A 15,682-nucleotide genomic window follows, 5' to 3' on the forward strand; every position below is an offset into this window, starting at 1 on the left:
AGTATTCTAAACAAAACAAAATTTACGACAACGTTAAAGTCTCCTAGGGTATTTTCTAATATATTTGACTTAGCTTTATTCGAATGTTTTAAAATAAAAATTTAGTTAAAATATTATTTTACTGTACTTATAAAATATTCAACACACATGAAATTATGCAAGAAGGTTCTAAAACATAAAACAAATTATGTCAAAATAAGCTCCATGTTTCATGATTAACAGAATACTTCGTATGTATTTAAATAAGCGAAGTTTTTATATAGTAAATCAAATGGAAGTGTATAACTACCCTCTAGTCACCAGTCTACCTTTTAGCAGTAAATATTATTTAGTTATTAATAATCAGTTGAAACACGTTATTTGAGAGGTATAACCACAAATACAATGAAGGTGTGTGTGTGTTTAATTATAGTCTGCTTTCTTTTTTTAAACTCAAGAACCAGATTCCAACATTAAAGTTATCGTTAGTACTTTATCAGTTTACTTGTCCTTGCTATCTACATTGTTAGATCGACATAAAAAGGTAGCTATTAACAAGAATAAAATATAAAATATAAAGAAGAAAATATGCGAACTTTAGAGAAATAAAAAAACATAACAACTGTAGAACACTCACGAAGACAAACATATTACATGTCCTAACAGAATGCCATGCTTTCATTCATTCTAATATGTTTAAAACCTTAATGGCTCAATGATAAACTGAGCTTTTTATAAAAGAAAGTATTATTTTATTGGGTGAGTATGATTCCATGGCTGCATTTATTTTATTTTTAATATGTTGAGTTTTTTTTTGTTGTTGTTTCGTGTGCTGAGTCCAAGGGAATGTATAGTCTAATGTGGGTGATATTTCTGTCGACTTATGTTTTCAATTGCGTATCGGTTGTTTTCATCTTAAGATTGAGGACTTTTATTTGTTTAGCTTTCTAGTGTTTACAAGTAAACTTTATGTTGGGGTGTATTGAGTTACCTTGATCGAAAAAAACTAAGTGTATGTTCCGTAGATGTGAAAACAGCAAATATATTATCAACATTTACATACCAGTATAGTGTTGGGTACAGGGCTGAACTGATCGCTTGAGATTCAACCTGTGTCAAGAAAATTTTGGCTAGAACTGATGACATAGGTTTGCACATATTTAAGCCATTTATTTACATGCAGTTTAGGTCATTGAACACAAAGTTAGTTTTGGTGGTAGTTTAAATTTCATTTTCTAAAACTACAATTTCATCTCCGCTCATCAGCAGGTATACGATACCTCTTTTCATACAAATTAAACACTGATCAACATGTTAGAAGGCATCCAATTAATGATTCCATTGACTCGTGGACGAGTTTCTTTCAATTCTTGACTTACTATCAACAGATAATTCATCATTGTTTTAAGCGTAATGTCTATGCTTTCTACAGTTGTAACAAAGGTTGAGAGAAATTTTTACTTTCTGAAAGCTTTTGCCTGTCTTTTATGGAAATATACCGTTTAAAGTTGAAATTAAAGCATTTTTTGTCCTACTAACTTCTTTCAATCTCATTAAACAGTTGTCTAATTCCAGTCTTTTGTCAGTAGTTTTCAGTAATAATGTTTTCAGAATGAAATATTTCCTGTCCTCTTGTTCACTTTTTCCCAGTAAATAGTTATCTAATTGATCAGTTAAGCTATTCTAGATCTTTACAAGGGAGAATTGATATTTCTACACTATTTGGTATGACAATCTCATAAGTCCACATCTATCTTTATTTGTATATCTACAACTTTAGTTTATCTAACTTCCATCTACTTTGCAATACAAATTCAGTTAAGGTCTCGTCTTTTCTCCGTTCTTGTTCTTAATGTTTACGTTAGAAACTTCTGATGTAACACTCTTAACTCCTGGTACCAAGCAGTTGTTACAGCTCTCTATGGGAAGGCAGCTTAATGTTCTTAAAGCTGGTCCTTTTAAACGTGCATTAAGACGAATAGTTTATTGATGTTGTTCAATATATTACATCCATTCAGCTTGTAAATGACTGTAAACTGTGCCTCATATGCTTCCAATGACAACTTTATATTATAATATGTTTTCTTTGAATGGGCAATATTGTTGAACTGGCCTGCTAAATTCTATACCTTGGTGAACTAATGGTGTTGTGGAAATTTATCATAGAGGTTCTGCTTTTATAGGTAGAACAACAGTAGTAGTAATAAGTATAAATTAAACTGTACGTATGACATAATTAATTATATTTGAAGTTGTAACTGTATCTCAGAACAGGTGGTATGGGTATTAACACTTTTATTGATAAAGAGAGAACAACGTATCGACCTTTCAAGGTCATTTTCAGGTTAAGACCTGAAGATTTCTTAAGGTTTCTTGTCCTGAAAATGACCTATGAAGGTCCATTATTACTTCATTTGCACCAGAATTTTTACCTTACTTCGAGCATGTGTTGTCTTCTTTAAGTTCGTGGTGGATTTGTTTTTTATCAAAATAGTTTCATTTCTGACACCAGTAATTTGTAAGGATCTTTTGCTATATGAATTTATTTGGATTATTCAGTAAAAGGAAGACTGCAAAGTCCACTCATCTAAATAGTAACGACAGCATTTTCTTTCTTTTCACTACAAGTTTTACAACTTATTTCAATTATGCTCGCTGATTGGTTTAATATCATGTCAAAGTCATCCTTAGAATATTGGGTCTTGGCGACCTTGGAGGGTTAAATCCAAATATTCTCTTCCTCTCTTCTTAGGCCCGGCGTTGCTAGATGGGCTAAGGCGTTCGACTCGTAATCTGAGGGTCGCAGGTTCGAATCCCGGTAGCATCAAACATGCTCGCCCTTTCAGCCGTGGGAAATCCCACTATTCGTTGGTAAAAGAGTAGCCCATGGGTTGGCGGTGGGTGGTGATGACTAGCTGCCTTTCCTCTAGTCTTACACGGCTAAATTAGGGACTGGATAGCGCAGATAACCCTCGAGTAGCTTTGCGCAAAATTAAAAACAAACAAACAAATCCTCTCTTCACCAATTAAAAAGAATATTGAAGAATATTGTATTTTAATTTTGTATTGTTCAGTCCTTTACGGATCTAACTTCACAGCAGATGCAAACACAACAGTTTCAACTAGTTACTGATTTCTCGTGCGTATCTCTTATTACTTGAGAACACAAACTTAATATTATAAAAATGATTTATGTAACAAATTTAATCATATAATAAATCCTTAATTTAGACTAATTATTAATAGTTTAAATATAAATGATAATCTACTCAAGTTTAACACGTATTTAATATTTCTCAGGTTGATATAGAACCTTCTGATAAATTCCAAACGTTAAGTTTAGTGCATAATGGGTGACTTTAAACCTCCATCTAGCTAAACAATAATAGAAACTTCTACGTTAGAACGCAGGCAACAACGTTACTATATCAAAAAAGTTTGTTAGCAGTGATTCTGCAAGCATAACTGATTGTTTAAAAGATTATAAAAGAAAGTAAACTTTAGGTAGTTCAAATAACATGTTGATCTAGTTTGATATACATAACAGTATAAAATAAACAATAACACAGAAAACATGAATATAATTCCTTATTTCGTGAACGCAAACATTTATTAGATTTTAAACAGGAAACACGTGTTATGTGATATTCCCTTTGGCTGCTTCATTGAATTCATTGGAGCATGAGTGACGTACGAGTTACCTCGTAGTGTAAGTGAAGTTGACAACAAAATGTATGTGTGTGTGTTTTCTTATAGCAAAGCCACATTGGGTTATATGCTGATACCACCGAGAGGAATCGAACTTCTGATTTTAGTGTTGTAAATACCTAGACTTATCGCTGTACCAGCGGGTGATTGACAGCGAAATCCTGTTAACAAAGAGTCGCGCTTCACTAAAACTTACCTAAAGTTATAAACTCAACTAAAAAGAGTATTAAACGAAATAGTTAATGTGAAACACCGCTATCCTTGGAAGTAGTCTTTGTTTTATATTAAAACTGACTTAGTATCTTTCATTTCTTACACATACTTTATTTCGTGAAACGTAATCAATTTCTGAATAAAGGAACCATAATGCGTGAAGGTTTGTTATATAAACGGCTATACCAAGTATGTTTGGTGAGTTTTTATGTTAGATACAGTTGTATACGAACATGAAAAAAAGAATACATGAAGTGGGAAATTCCCATGTTCAGTGAGCTGTTATTTGTTCAGTATACTCGTACATACATGTGAAAATAATGACAAAAGAGACATTTCAGAGTGTAGTTAAAACTGCAGCACATTTCTCTGTAAATTGCTATTGTTTCTTTTAGGATTAACATTCATCGAATCAACACAAAAGGTAAGGAATTATTCGGTTTGAATTTGTTTTATTATAATAATATTACAACGTATTTTGCATTATTATATAAACAAACATATATTTTTCACTTTATTTGAACTATATAAAACTTCCCAAGATAAAATTAACGCAAGCATAACACTAAAATTGGTCTGTAAACATCCGTGATGACGAGAAAACCTCCTTGTAGAGAAAATTATATATGTAAAAAACGACTGGTATGGATAGAGAAAGCACTATGTAGAGGAGCGAACAACGTTTCAACCTTCTTCGGTCGTCATCAGGTTCACAAAAAAACCTGACGATGACCGAATAAGGTCGAAACGTTGTTTGCTCCTCTACATAGTGCTTTTCCTATCCATACCAACCGTTTTTTACATACATAATTTGGTCTGTAAACAACATTTAAAACTTTCAAAATCTGCACTAGCAGTTGGAAACCTTGACTCATACATCATGTGCATGAAGATCTACACAATCCAACTCGTTAGTGAACACATAACCTTTCTTTAATATAAAACTGACTTTATATGACCGTTTAGTTATATTAAATATAATAAAACATTGTATTAGAAAATCACTGTAGAATATATGACTAAATATGAATTGTATTGCGCTTGCTAAAATATTTTACTTGTAATGTGAAACACTGCAGTAGTATATAGTTTCATATATTATAATATATAATGCTATATATTACACAGTATAAGTGCTATTTTCTAGTTAAATAAACTACTAATGAATAACTTCATCAATATAAGCTTAGAACTGTAAATAAGGATAAATGGTAGTCGAAATATCCCATTGTGCAGCTTTGCGCTTAACTACAAACAAACAAAGAACAAAGATGACATCTATGGCCCGGCATGGCCGAGCGCGTTACGCGTGCGACTCGTAATTCGAGGGTCGCATGTTCGAATCCCGGTCGCACCAAACATGCTCGCCCTTTCAGCCGTGTGGGCATTATAATGTAACGGTCAATCCCACTATTCGTTGGTAAAAGAGTTGACGGTGGGTGGTGATGACTAGCTGCTTTCCCTCTAGTCTTACACTGCTAAATTAGGGACGGCTAGCGCAAATAGCCCTCGAGTACCTTTGCGCGAAATTCAAAACAAACAAACAAGATGACATCTAATGGCTGAAAGAAAAAAAAAAAAAGATGTGAGGTAACGAGATTCGAACCTACAGCCACATCATGCGAGTCGAGTGTCATAATCATCTAGCCCTGCCAGAGCGAAACCTTATTTGCAACAAAACTAGTTAAAGTTAAGTGGACCGAACTGTGAACTTTTTTTTTTTTTTACCGGCTAAGCAAAACTAACATGCCCGACAAATAAATTCGTTGAAATACAACTATACCAAAACACATTCATTTTGGGTTTGAATAACACTCAAACATTCTTTTCATATAAGAGAACTGGAACTGGATCCCATTGATTTGGGTATAAAACCAAGTTTATAAAATTCCAAAGTCTGCTCAGGATCTACTTGAGAAGCTTAATGGGAGAATAGCTTTATCGTAACAATCCAGCCTACATGAATAGCTATCTCAGCCTTGCTGGTTAGCATTGTTTTATGAATATCTATAATGATAACAATTCCACTTCGAAAACACAAGCGCGTGACTCCTCGAGCGAGGAGCGCGACTTTTAATAATAATCATATTATTCATAAAAATAATTTTCAGGACCTTTGCCTTTCTAGCTTAGTCCATAATTACAATACTCTCACAGTAATTACGCATTTCCAACAACAAAATATTTTGTTTTACGTTTCTATATTTTTAACATATATATTTTTCTTGACATGACAATTTTACTCTTTTAGAGATAATCTATAATTAAAGTTGGGCTATAGGCATATCAAAAATTTTATGCAACTTGGCTGTTTAAGTAAGCAATGTCACTTAGCCACTTACCGTTGTGCAAGTAAAACTCTAAAAATAATTTTAAAATAGCAAATAACGATTGCCATGTTTCAAAATAACATCTAAGCTTCATGAACGCTGTTTACTTTTGCCCTAGCGTAACCAGCAATTATGTTTGTAAATCATATAAGTCGTTAAATTGAAAGCAAATAGGTTTCGATTGTTTACTACAGTGATAAACCCATGAAAGTGATTCCAACACATGAAACTCTACGCAAAGAAACATCTTTACGTATTTAATATCTTAAAGATATCACGCGATAAACAGAGTTCACAAATATCAAAACTCACTTGTTATTGGTTTTCATTCAGCTTTTGTTGAATTTCGACATACTGCGTCACTACATTCTGTGACCTTTGAACTACCAACTAAGAGAACGACATTTAACAGTATTGTTAACATAGATAAATACTGAACAAAACATTTCACTATAAGAGTGTTGAAGCAACGTTTTACTTTTATTATGTTTTCTAACACCACATATTCATGTACTAAAACATATGTTACCTAAAATCATTCCGAGGTAAGAGATTTTTTGCAGCTGAAACTAGAGCAGAGCTAACATAAAATCCAGGTAACCATGAATAACACAGGAGTGTAATGGTATATTTTATCTTTCTTAGTAGCCCCACAAAGATAATTTTTTGTTTTGTTATGATGATACCACCTAGTTCTTATTTCTGCAGCCCAAGAATCCCCGACTATTCTGCCACCACTTATCAAAGTTAAACAAGTGCAACGTTAACAATTAAAATGATAACATTATTCGCAAAAGTATTCTAACACGAAAGTTTATACGATGAACTTTATCTTCGGCAGAAGGGAAGTGTGTTTATAAAGGGCCCCGAAAATCATGAAAGGAAAGGTAAATGTTTGAGTTTCTGATTGAAGTGGAGCTATTATTAAAAGGTACGTTCCAAATTACGGTGTGACGACATATTAGTTGTTTCGATGTCCTTTATGATGATGCATCTTTTTAGGTAGATAACACTGTTACAGATTAAACTAATTCTCTTGTTTTTACCACGAGACACACAACTGGTGAATGGTATAACGTGAAGAACTAATTTCAAAGAGTATGTATTTAAGTTCTGTATTGTCCATCTAAAAGTAACATTATCGATAGAATACATTAGTTCAACGGTTTTGACACTAGAAAAGTAATATCAAAGAATAAAGAATATATTAATTACATTATTAACCAAACCTGAAACGTTCTCTGATACACTAATGTGACAATTGTTTTGTATTTTCGTACTTTTATTACAAAAGTAAAAATCAAATCAACATGATTTACGATTTCTGAATTCATATATATACATATATATGTGTGTGTGTAAATATACAGTATACCCTCACCTGTTCGCGGTTCCCCATTCGCGGCCCCGCATATTCGCGGGTTACGCTCTTAACCCTATCGCATCTTATGCCGGTATACCGGGCTAGCGTCATAATGTCATAAAAACGAATGCTCGGTAAACCGGGTTTTTGTAGGTCATAGAGACTAAAAGCGCATTTCGAGGGTATGTCTGTATTTACTCTCTCAAGCAGTTTTATCGATTGACGTCTTTATCGAACAATGGGCTGAGCTGCTATTGGCTGACTGCCTCAGCTTCCCCCACAACGCAAACGGCAAAGCACAGCCGGTAACGCACTACACACGCACACACACAGCGCTCGGTCCCGAGGAGGCTAGGAAACAGGTTTGAATTTAGCCAATGGCTGAGAGCTTTAGTTTCTCCTTCTTGCTGATTGGCTGCATACGCGTGCTGCTGATCAGCTGTTTCTCTCTTTCATTCGCGCGTGAGTTTTCAACGTGGTTGTTTGGACTGTAAATTCAAGTGTTTATTTTTACAATATTATTTACACCCTACAATGCCATTCAAACGCCCTACACCTCCAGCTTCTGGCAAGGAACCTAATCATAACTTATGAAGAGTTCAATGACCTGATTAACGACCACTCTCAGCCTCTAACGGACGAAGATTTGACAGAGTTGACGAAATCTGCCAGTGAAGAAGAAACAGAGGGCCAGGAAGAACCATCACAAGAGGAAGAGGACGAGGGTCTAACTCTAGAACGGTTGGCTGAACTCATGTCAAAAGCAAAGGATTTACAAGAGACTGCCAAGTCATGGGACCCTTACATGGTTCGTTCGCTGCAATTCTCAAATGCAATTAACTCTACCATGTCGACCTATAAAACTCTATTCATCATTATGAAAAAACAACGGAACCAGCTGCCAATAACCATGTTCCTAAAGAAGGTACCCAAAACGTCAAACCAAGCCACACCCGAAGAAAGTACAACACCTCTTCATGACTCTCCTAAAGAAACAACACAACCTCTTGACTCTCCTGAAGAAATGGAGCTTTCTCCTTAAGTGCCTGAAGAGGAGGAGTAATTACCTAAAGTGCTGTAAAGCAGCAGCTAAGCTGTGCCATACTGTACATTAGTGTTATCATCATCATCGTATGGCACAGCAAATTTCATCATCATTTTATTATCATTCATTATTGGTGAGTGCACAAACAATATTAAATTTTTTTTCAATTATTATTGCAATACAGTACGTATTTTTTTATAAATGCATACACTGTATGTACAGTGCATATTTTTGTGACCGTGTATTAATAATGTTTTTAATTGCATATTATTACTGAATTGTACTGTACTGTATTATTATTACCTGAACTGTGCGTACTGTATTTATCTGTCTAAGTTTACCTTTAAATTTGTTCCACTTTCTGTCAATTCTAATACATGTGTTGTACGCATAGAAAATGACTTTACGGTACAGTAATACAGTATGGGTAACTATACTATGCGGTGTTACTGTCCTCCTGTACTTACGTTTCTTTTTGATTAAAATATTGTTGCAGTACAAAATTAAAATGTGTTTACATTATCATTACTACATTAGTGAAATACATGACTGCATGCAATATTACTACATTATTACTGTATTAATGAGTAAGAGTGTCTTTAGAAAATGTCTGGGAAGCATTTAGTACCGTATATAATCTCATACATAGAAGTTTTAAAACTGCATCCAATATTCGCGGTTTTTCGCTATTCGCGGGGGTTAAAGAACGTAACCCCCGCGAATAGCGAGGGAATACTGTATAATATAATATAATATAATATAATATAATATAATATAATATAATATAATATAATATAATATAATATAATATAATATAATATAATATAATATAATATAATATAATATAATATAATATAATATAATATGAGCATTAAAAAGATTATGGTAAAGATTTCTTTGTCAACCCTAGTTATCACCTTATAACGCCTGTGGCAATATTTCCCAAATGCGTTGGTAATATCCCATCTACCAGTTATTATCACAGGCATTATCCGCTTGGACTATAAGGTGACAAACAGTACTGACAAAGAAGTCTTTACCAAAATCTTTTTAATATTTATTTTATATTAAATTCGTTATTGCTTCACAGTGCTGATTATATAAAAGAAACACTTATCAATAATTAATAGTGTTGAAGCTACATATTTCATTATTTATATAGATGATTTATTTGTTTTATATTGCTACACAATCAGCTTCGTGTGCTTTGGCCACAGTCGTTGTTGAAACAAGATTTTTAACGTAAGAATCCTCAGATTTACCACTGAGGCATTGAGGAGCAATAAATGCTGTTATTAATCTGTTTCATATTCATTTTCGCTCCATTTTTTCTATCATAGTTTAAGAACAATTTTTAGGATCACTTTATTGTGCTTTTAATGTTATTTTTTTCGCTTTTCAAGAGTATATATATTTCAAGATTTTTTGTTTGTTTGTTAAGAACCTCCCCAAGTGAAACAGCAGTAAGTCTACGGAGTTAAAACTTTATAATTCTGGGTTCAATTCCCCGTGGTGATCACAATAGATTGTCTATTGTTCTAAAAATAAGTAAACAAAATTGTTAAGTATAAAGCTACACAAAAGGTTAACTGTGGTCTTCCCACCATAGGATTCTGAAATTAAATTTTAGCGTTATAAACCCACAGACTTACAGGTGAGCCACAGGGGCAGGAATATTCTAAGACCAAATAACATAAATGTTGTAATATGCGTGAATACCATGTATTTTCCATCACCCTTGGTGACAAAAGAATTTAAAAAAAAATGTTGGTTTTGTTTCTATGCAGATTTAACATAAGCACATATTCCAGAAATCCATTGAAACTGGTTCGTTCTAGCTATCTTTGTACCTTTGTTCTCCGTAGTAGGGACCAAGGATTGCCTTGTGTTTATGGTATTCGGCTCAATCGGTGGTTGCGTGTTCGAATCGCTTCATCGAATATGCTCTCCTTTTCAGCCGTTTTGGTTGGCGGTGAGTGGTGATGACTAGCTGCCTTTCCTCTTCCCTATCACTTCTAAGTTAGGAACACCTTATACAGATAGTTCTCAAATAGCTTTGCACAAAATTCAAAAACCAAATAAATTGCATAACAGATAATATCTATTATGCCTGAGGAAATACTGCAGTAACGTTGTACATTTGTGTTGAAAAACCAACAACTGTAATGTTCTTTAGTGGCAGAGTAGATGATGTCTGCATGTTACGTATCTGACAGTGTTTAACATTACATTTAAGTTCTGTTGTCATCCTTCGACCCAAAAAATCGTTACCAGAGCAGAAAGTTTACATAAGAGCTTCAGGTGATGCTGGTATGATTCTCTGATAAATTGCTGCAGACTTTAAATGCTTCCCAAACACTACCAAGTACACGCTAGATGGTGAGATTGAGACAGGTAAATTTGAAAATAGGAAATGCAGAAACAAAACACTTAAAGTCAAGGATACAAATTTTAAGTATTTTTGGGACAGAAGAAAGACTGCCACTGATGTCAAGCATGAAGATAAATGATCGTGTACCAAATGACAGAAAAGTGTTTACATCTATGACGACAGGAAGGCTCAACGACAAGAGAATATTTGGTCATGTAGCAATTAAAAAACCTTTAATGTGATTTCTAAGCATTGTAAAGAGACTGACTTAAATTTGCTAAAATGTATAAAACTTGACTTTGATGTTTGGGAAAAGGTGGTATGAATGGATGAGTTCAAGCTCGAAATACGTGGTTCAAAGCGTAGTGTGTACGTCCATCGGAAGAAAGGTAAAAGATACTTATCTCAATTCATAGTACTTACAAGGAAGCATGTGGGAGGCAGTGTAATAGTTTGTGATATGTATTTTTGCTGCAGCAACAGGAAATATTTACAAAACAGATGGAATAATGAAACATTGCAAGAACCATCACATATTGTTCTGTTATGGTATACCCAGTGGTTTGCATATTATTTATTGATAAAGGATTCTACTACAAGAAAATAATGACTACAAACACTCATCCAACCTATCCAGAAATTTCTTAGCTAAAAATAAACTAGTGGAGTTATTTAAATGATGTAATGGATCCCAGAGAGTCCCAAACGCAACCCAATTAAGCAGATCTGTGATTTGATAGATCAAAAACTTGTAAAATCCAAATTACTTTCAAAGAAACTTTATGGGGTGTATTAGAGATATTTGGAGTAAAATTTCAAAGAACACTTTGTTTAAGTATGTTGCAACAATACCTGAAATACTATCTGCAGTTATTAAAGGAAAAGGAGAGCACAAAATATTAACTGTTTTAGACCTCAAACATTTTCATTGAGTTTCTGTTGTACTAAATAAGAAAGTATACTTAATACTTTTGCACAATACTGTATAATTTGCGGGGTTAATTACTAACTACATACTACCCATCGTTTTGGGTATAACACATCTTTAGAATAATATTAATCGTTGAGAGTCAATTTCAGAAGAAATTGGGTTTAAAGTTAATCAGAGTGTGCTCTTAACACTCCACACCATCTCTTGGTACATGTGTCTGTGCTGTAATAAACTACCGCCACCCTTCTTGCAAAACAGCTCAAGAACCAGAGGATCTTCTGGGTATGTCTTTCTTTCTGTTCTTTATATTGTCCTTAATACTTCCAGAAATAATCAGAGACCTTAACTACCATGACAAATGTTAAACAGTTCTTTCCATAAATATAGAATAGTGTATCTTGATGCTAAAAAAGGTCAGGCAGTGAAGCAATTTCATACTAGTAGGTATTTATCACTTTCTGGTTTTTACCATTGGCTAGAATTAAAAACAAGCTAAACAGTTCATGGTTGTGACAGAACAGTGATATTACAAATATTTGACCAATAATGCGTACAGTGACCATTCTTTTTAGGGCTGTGACTCCTTTCCAAAAGGTATATTGTCTCCAACTGTCTGTTTGTTGTAGTTTTTAATGTCTATAGGTCCTAAGCAAAGTACACTATGGAATTCAAATGCACACTAATTGGGAATGGACTCATTATTACATAGTGGTGTGTTTTCTCATTTTCCATGGTAATATGGTATATTTTGCTATTACTATAGTGTTTTAACACTTTATGAACTTCACATAGGTAAACACAAAAGCTTAAAATAAATATATTGCATTTTTACGTTTCCGTGAAATTCCTTTTCAATATTTTCTACTTAAACTGCTCGTATTATTTCTTATTATTGAATACTTAAACACATCCTATTTTTATTATAGTATTTGGAGCAAACTTATAAGTTTAAGTTTTATTTTTTTTCGTATATCTTCTGATTTGATAATGAATACAATGTGTTGTAACGTAATAAAATGATCGTTCTACAGTTCCATAAACACAATAGTTTTTAAAGTATAAAATAAATCTAAAACAAAAACGCCTTTTCTTACACTCGCTTCTGTTTTCAGTTTACCTTCATCTGTGTTAAGTTTCAAAAACAACATCAAACTTCTCAAATGAACAATTTTAAACAAATATTCAGATTTATTTTATTATATTGGATTTTCTAATCCACTTAACATAGGAGATCTGGCTGTAAGTTATTAAGTGTATTTCATTTTTAACTGTTCTAGTTATTTGTTAATGGATGTATGTTTATTTGTTTTGAGCGCTATGTGTTCGCAGTTAAGTAGTAAAATACTAAAGAGAACTCGTCTGTTACTATTTTACCAAAGAATAATGGGATTACCCAAACTTTATAATTCCCACACGACTGAAAGAGTTTCATGAGACGAGAATTCTAGCTCCGACACGCAGAATGCGAGTCGACCGCCCTAACACGAGTCTTTCAATAGATGTCATCAAATATAGAATTTTTGACGTGTCTGTGTTGAAATTTTGGTTTGTTTTGTTTTGAATTTCGCACAAACTACACTAATTCATCAGCGTAAAATTAGAGGGAAGGCAACTAGTCATCACCACCCACCAACAACTCTTGAGCTACTCTATTACCAACGAATAGTAGGACTGCCCGTCACAATATTATGCCTCCCACAGCTGAAAGGACAAAGCATGTTTGGGTTGACCCTCAGATTACAAGTCGATTGCCTTAAACACCTGGCCATGCCGGGCCTCTATGTTGAAAGACAAGTTGTTAATACACTAATGTGCATTTTGTCATTAATCAGTAATTTTTATCACTAAGCTTCATTTTATCATAAACTTCTAACATCAAGATCACAGACTGAAGTTTTTATTTTTTATGAGAACTGTACCTGAAGAACCAGATAAGTAAAATATTGTTATTGAATCGAAGCTTATCAAGAAGTAAATGCAACAAATATTAATGTTTTGATACATTTAGAAGTTAAGAAGTTAGTAAATATAAATGCTTAAAATGATAATGGTTGCATGGTATAGAGTTCTTAAGTGTATGGGTCAGAAACTTTCTATTCTTAGTGTAGTTTTCATTCTTCTTTATTACAGAATTTGTTTCTCTCGTGATAGTTTGGAGCTTCGACATTGATTGTGTAAAAAGCAAACTTAGTTCCGTTACATCTATCAAAAAGCAATATTTGTTTGATCAAGTTTGCTGACTGCAGTGAAAATAATCTACTTAACAAATTGAAATTTAAAAGTGAGCTTCTCTGAAACTGGTTTAACGATGAAAGAAAAAGCGGAAAACCTAGTTGATGAAAACAAAAAAGAATGCCTTCAGAAACAACCGTCACGTCTCACAATCTTTCTTCAGATTCTAAAAACTATGAGAACCGAACCTTTTCTCTTCTTGTTCGTTATTTGTGAGTCAGCAAAACGTGCTTCTCTCCAGAACCTTCTGGAAGATAAGGCATGTCATACATACTTTCAGTTTTCAGCAGAAATATGTTCCAATCTGTCTAACTACACCAAGAAAGAAGATGACGTTATGAGAGTGGCCAACAATTATTCCATGATCATAACTTTAATTTCCATTATTCCTGGTATATTTCTTTCAGTGATTGTTGGTCCATGGAGTGATAAACATGGCCGGAAAATTCCCATACTGTTTGCCACTTTTGGAGTTATTCTTGAATTTATCGGTTACTTGCTAAATGCGATTTTCTTTAACTTGCCTCCTTACTACATCATTATATCTACGATACCTGCAGGTTTAACTGCGGGAATGATCATAATATTGGGCTCAGTGTTCAGTATGATTTCAGAAAACACATCTGAGAAATACCGGACAATCAAGTTCTTTCTTCTAGAGATGTCCATATTCCTGGGATCTCCGTTGGGAACAGAGGTTGGCGGTCAACTCTACAAATTTTATGGATACGTGTGCGTATTTGCAGTGTCTTTAGGGATTGTTACTGCCGCTTTTCTTTGGGTTCTGTTCTTTGTCCAGGACAATAAAAAATACGAACATCATATGAAAATAAAGGATTTGATAAAAGATCTATTTTCAGTTGAAAATATTAAAAACAGTTTCCACACATGTATCAAAAAGAGAGAAAATCACGTACGTGCTCAGATATGGCTTCTTATCATCAGTATGTGTTGTTTAATGATGGCCTCTATGGGTAAGTTAAAAAAAAAAAGTGTTAACCCTATTATATCATGAACTGATTAAATGATTTGTACAAAAATAGAAATATTCCAATAATCAAACAAAAAGTTTTTTTTTGTTAGTAATAGTAGCAGAAACGCACAATCCCTTACAACATAAGATAAGTACATATGTCATTTAATCACAGACGGATGATTAAGTCTGCTTTCATAATGAAATAAGGTTTTTATGGACTCCAAATGCCATGGCTGAACTGAATCCTCTTGACAAGAGAGTCAGTGGGCACAGAAGTTTCGGGTAACTTTCAAGTGTCATTTAGATTTACAGATGACGTGAACTGACTAATAAGTATTCCAAAAGTAGAGTTGAGATAATGAACAATTCCTTCAGCTACTGATTTTACTGATCAATTTCACGCCACACAATCGTATTTACATGAAAGTAGACAAATTGGAAAAATCGTGGATCAAATTAGCAGCTACTCGAAAACTTAATGTTAGAGAATTTTACACATTTATCTTCAAACCATTTCATTAATAACAAACTCCT

The 15,682-nt window shown here is 33.6% G+C and overlaps 1 protein-coding gene across 5 annotated transcripts in view; it reads left to right on the forward strand.

Annotated features, from left to right (window-relative positions):
- Positions 1 to 4,247: 4,247 nt before the first annotated feature.
- The window catches only part of LOC143240534 (putative peptidoglycan muropeptide transporter SLC46), a 35,239-nt gene continuing 23,804 nt past the window's right edge, over positions 4,248 to 15,682 (forward strand). The window contains exons 1-2 of one of the 5 annotated variants that reach the window (XM_076483142.1): positions 4,248 to 4,324; positions 14,071 to 15,146. In XM_076483142.1, the coding sequence (XP_076339257.1) occupies positions 14,249 to 15,146 (898 nt within the window). In that variant the 5' untranslated portion in view covers positions 4,248 to 4,324; positions 14,071 to 14,248. Of the gene's footprint in view, positions 4,325 to 6,823; positions 7,162 to 8,270; positions 8,772 to 14,070; positions 15,147 to 15,682 lie in introns of those variants that run through there. The other 4 variants (XM_076483162.1, XM_076483123.1, XM_076483133.1 and 1 more) reach the window with 4 other exon arrangements.

The sequence above is a fragment of the Tachypleus tridentatus genome, chromosome 2 (genome assembly GCF_004210375.1).
Source record: "Tachypleus tridentatus isolate NWPU-2018 chromosome 2, ASM421037v1, whole genome shotgun sequence".
Taxonomy (NCBI): Eukaryota; Metazoa; Arthropoda; class Merostomata; order Xiphosura; family Limulidae; genus Tachypleus; species Tachypleus tridentatus.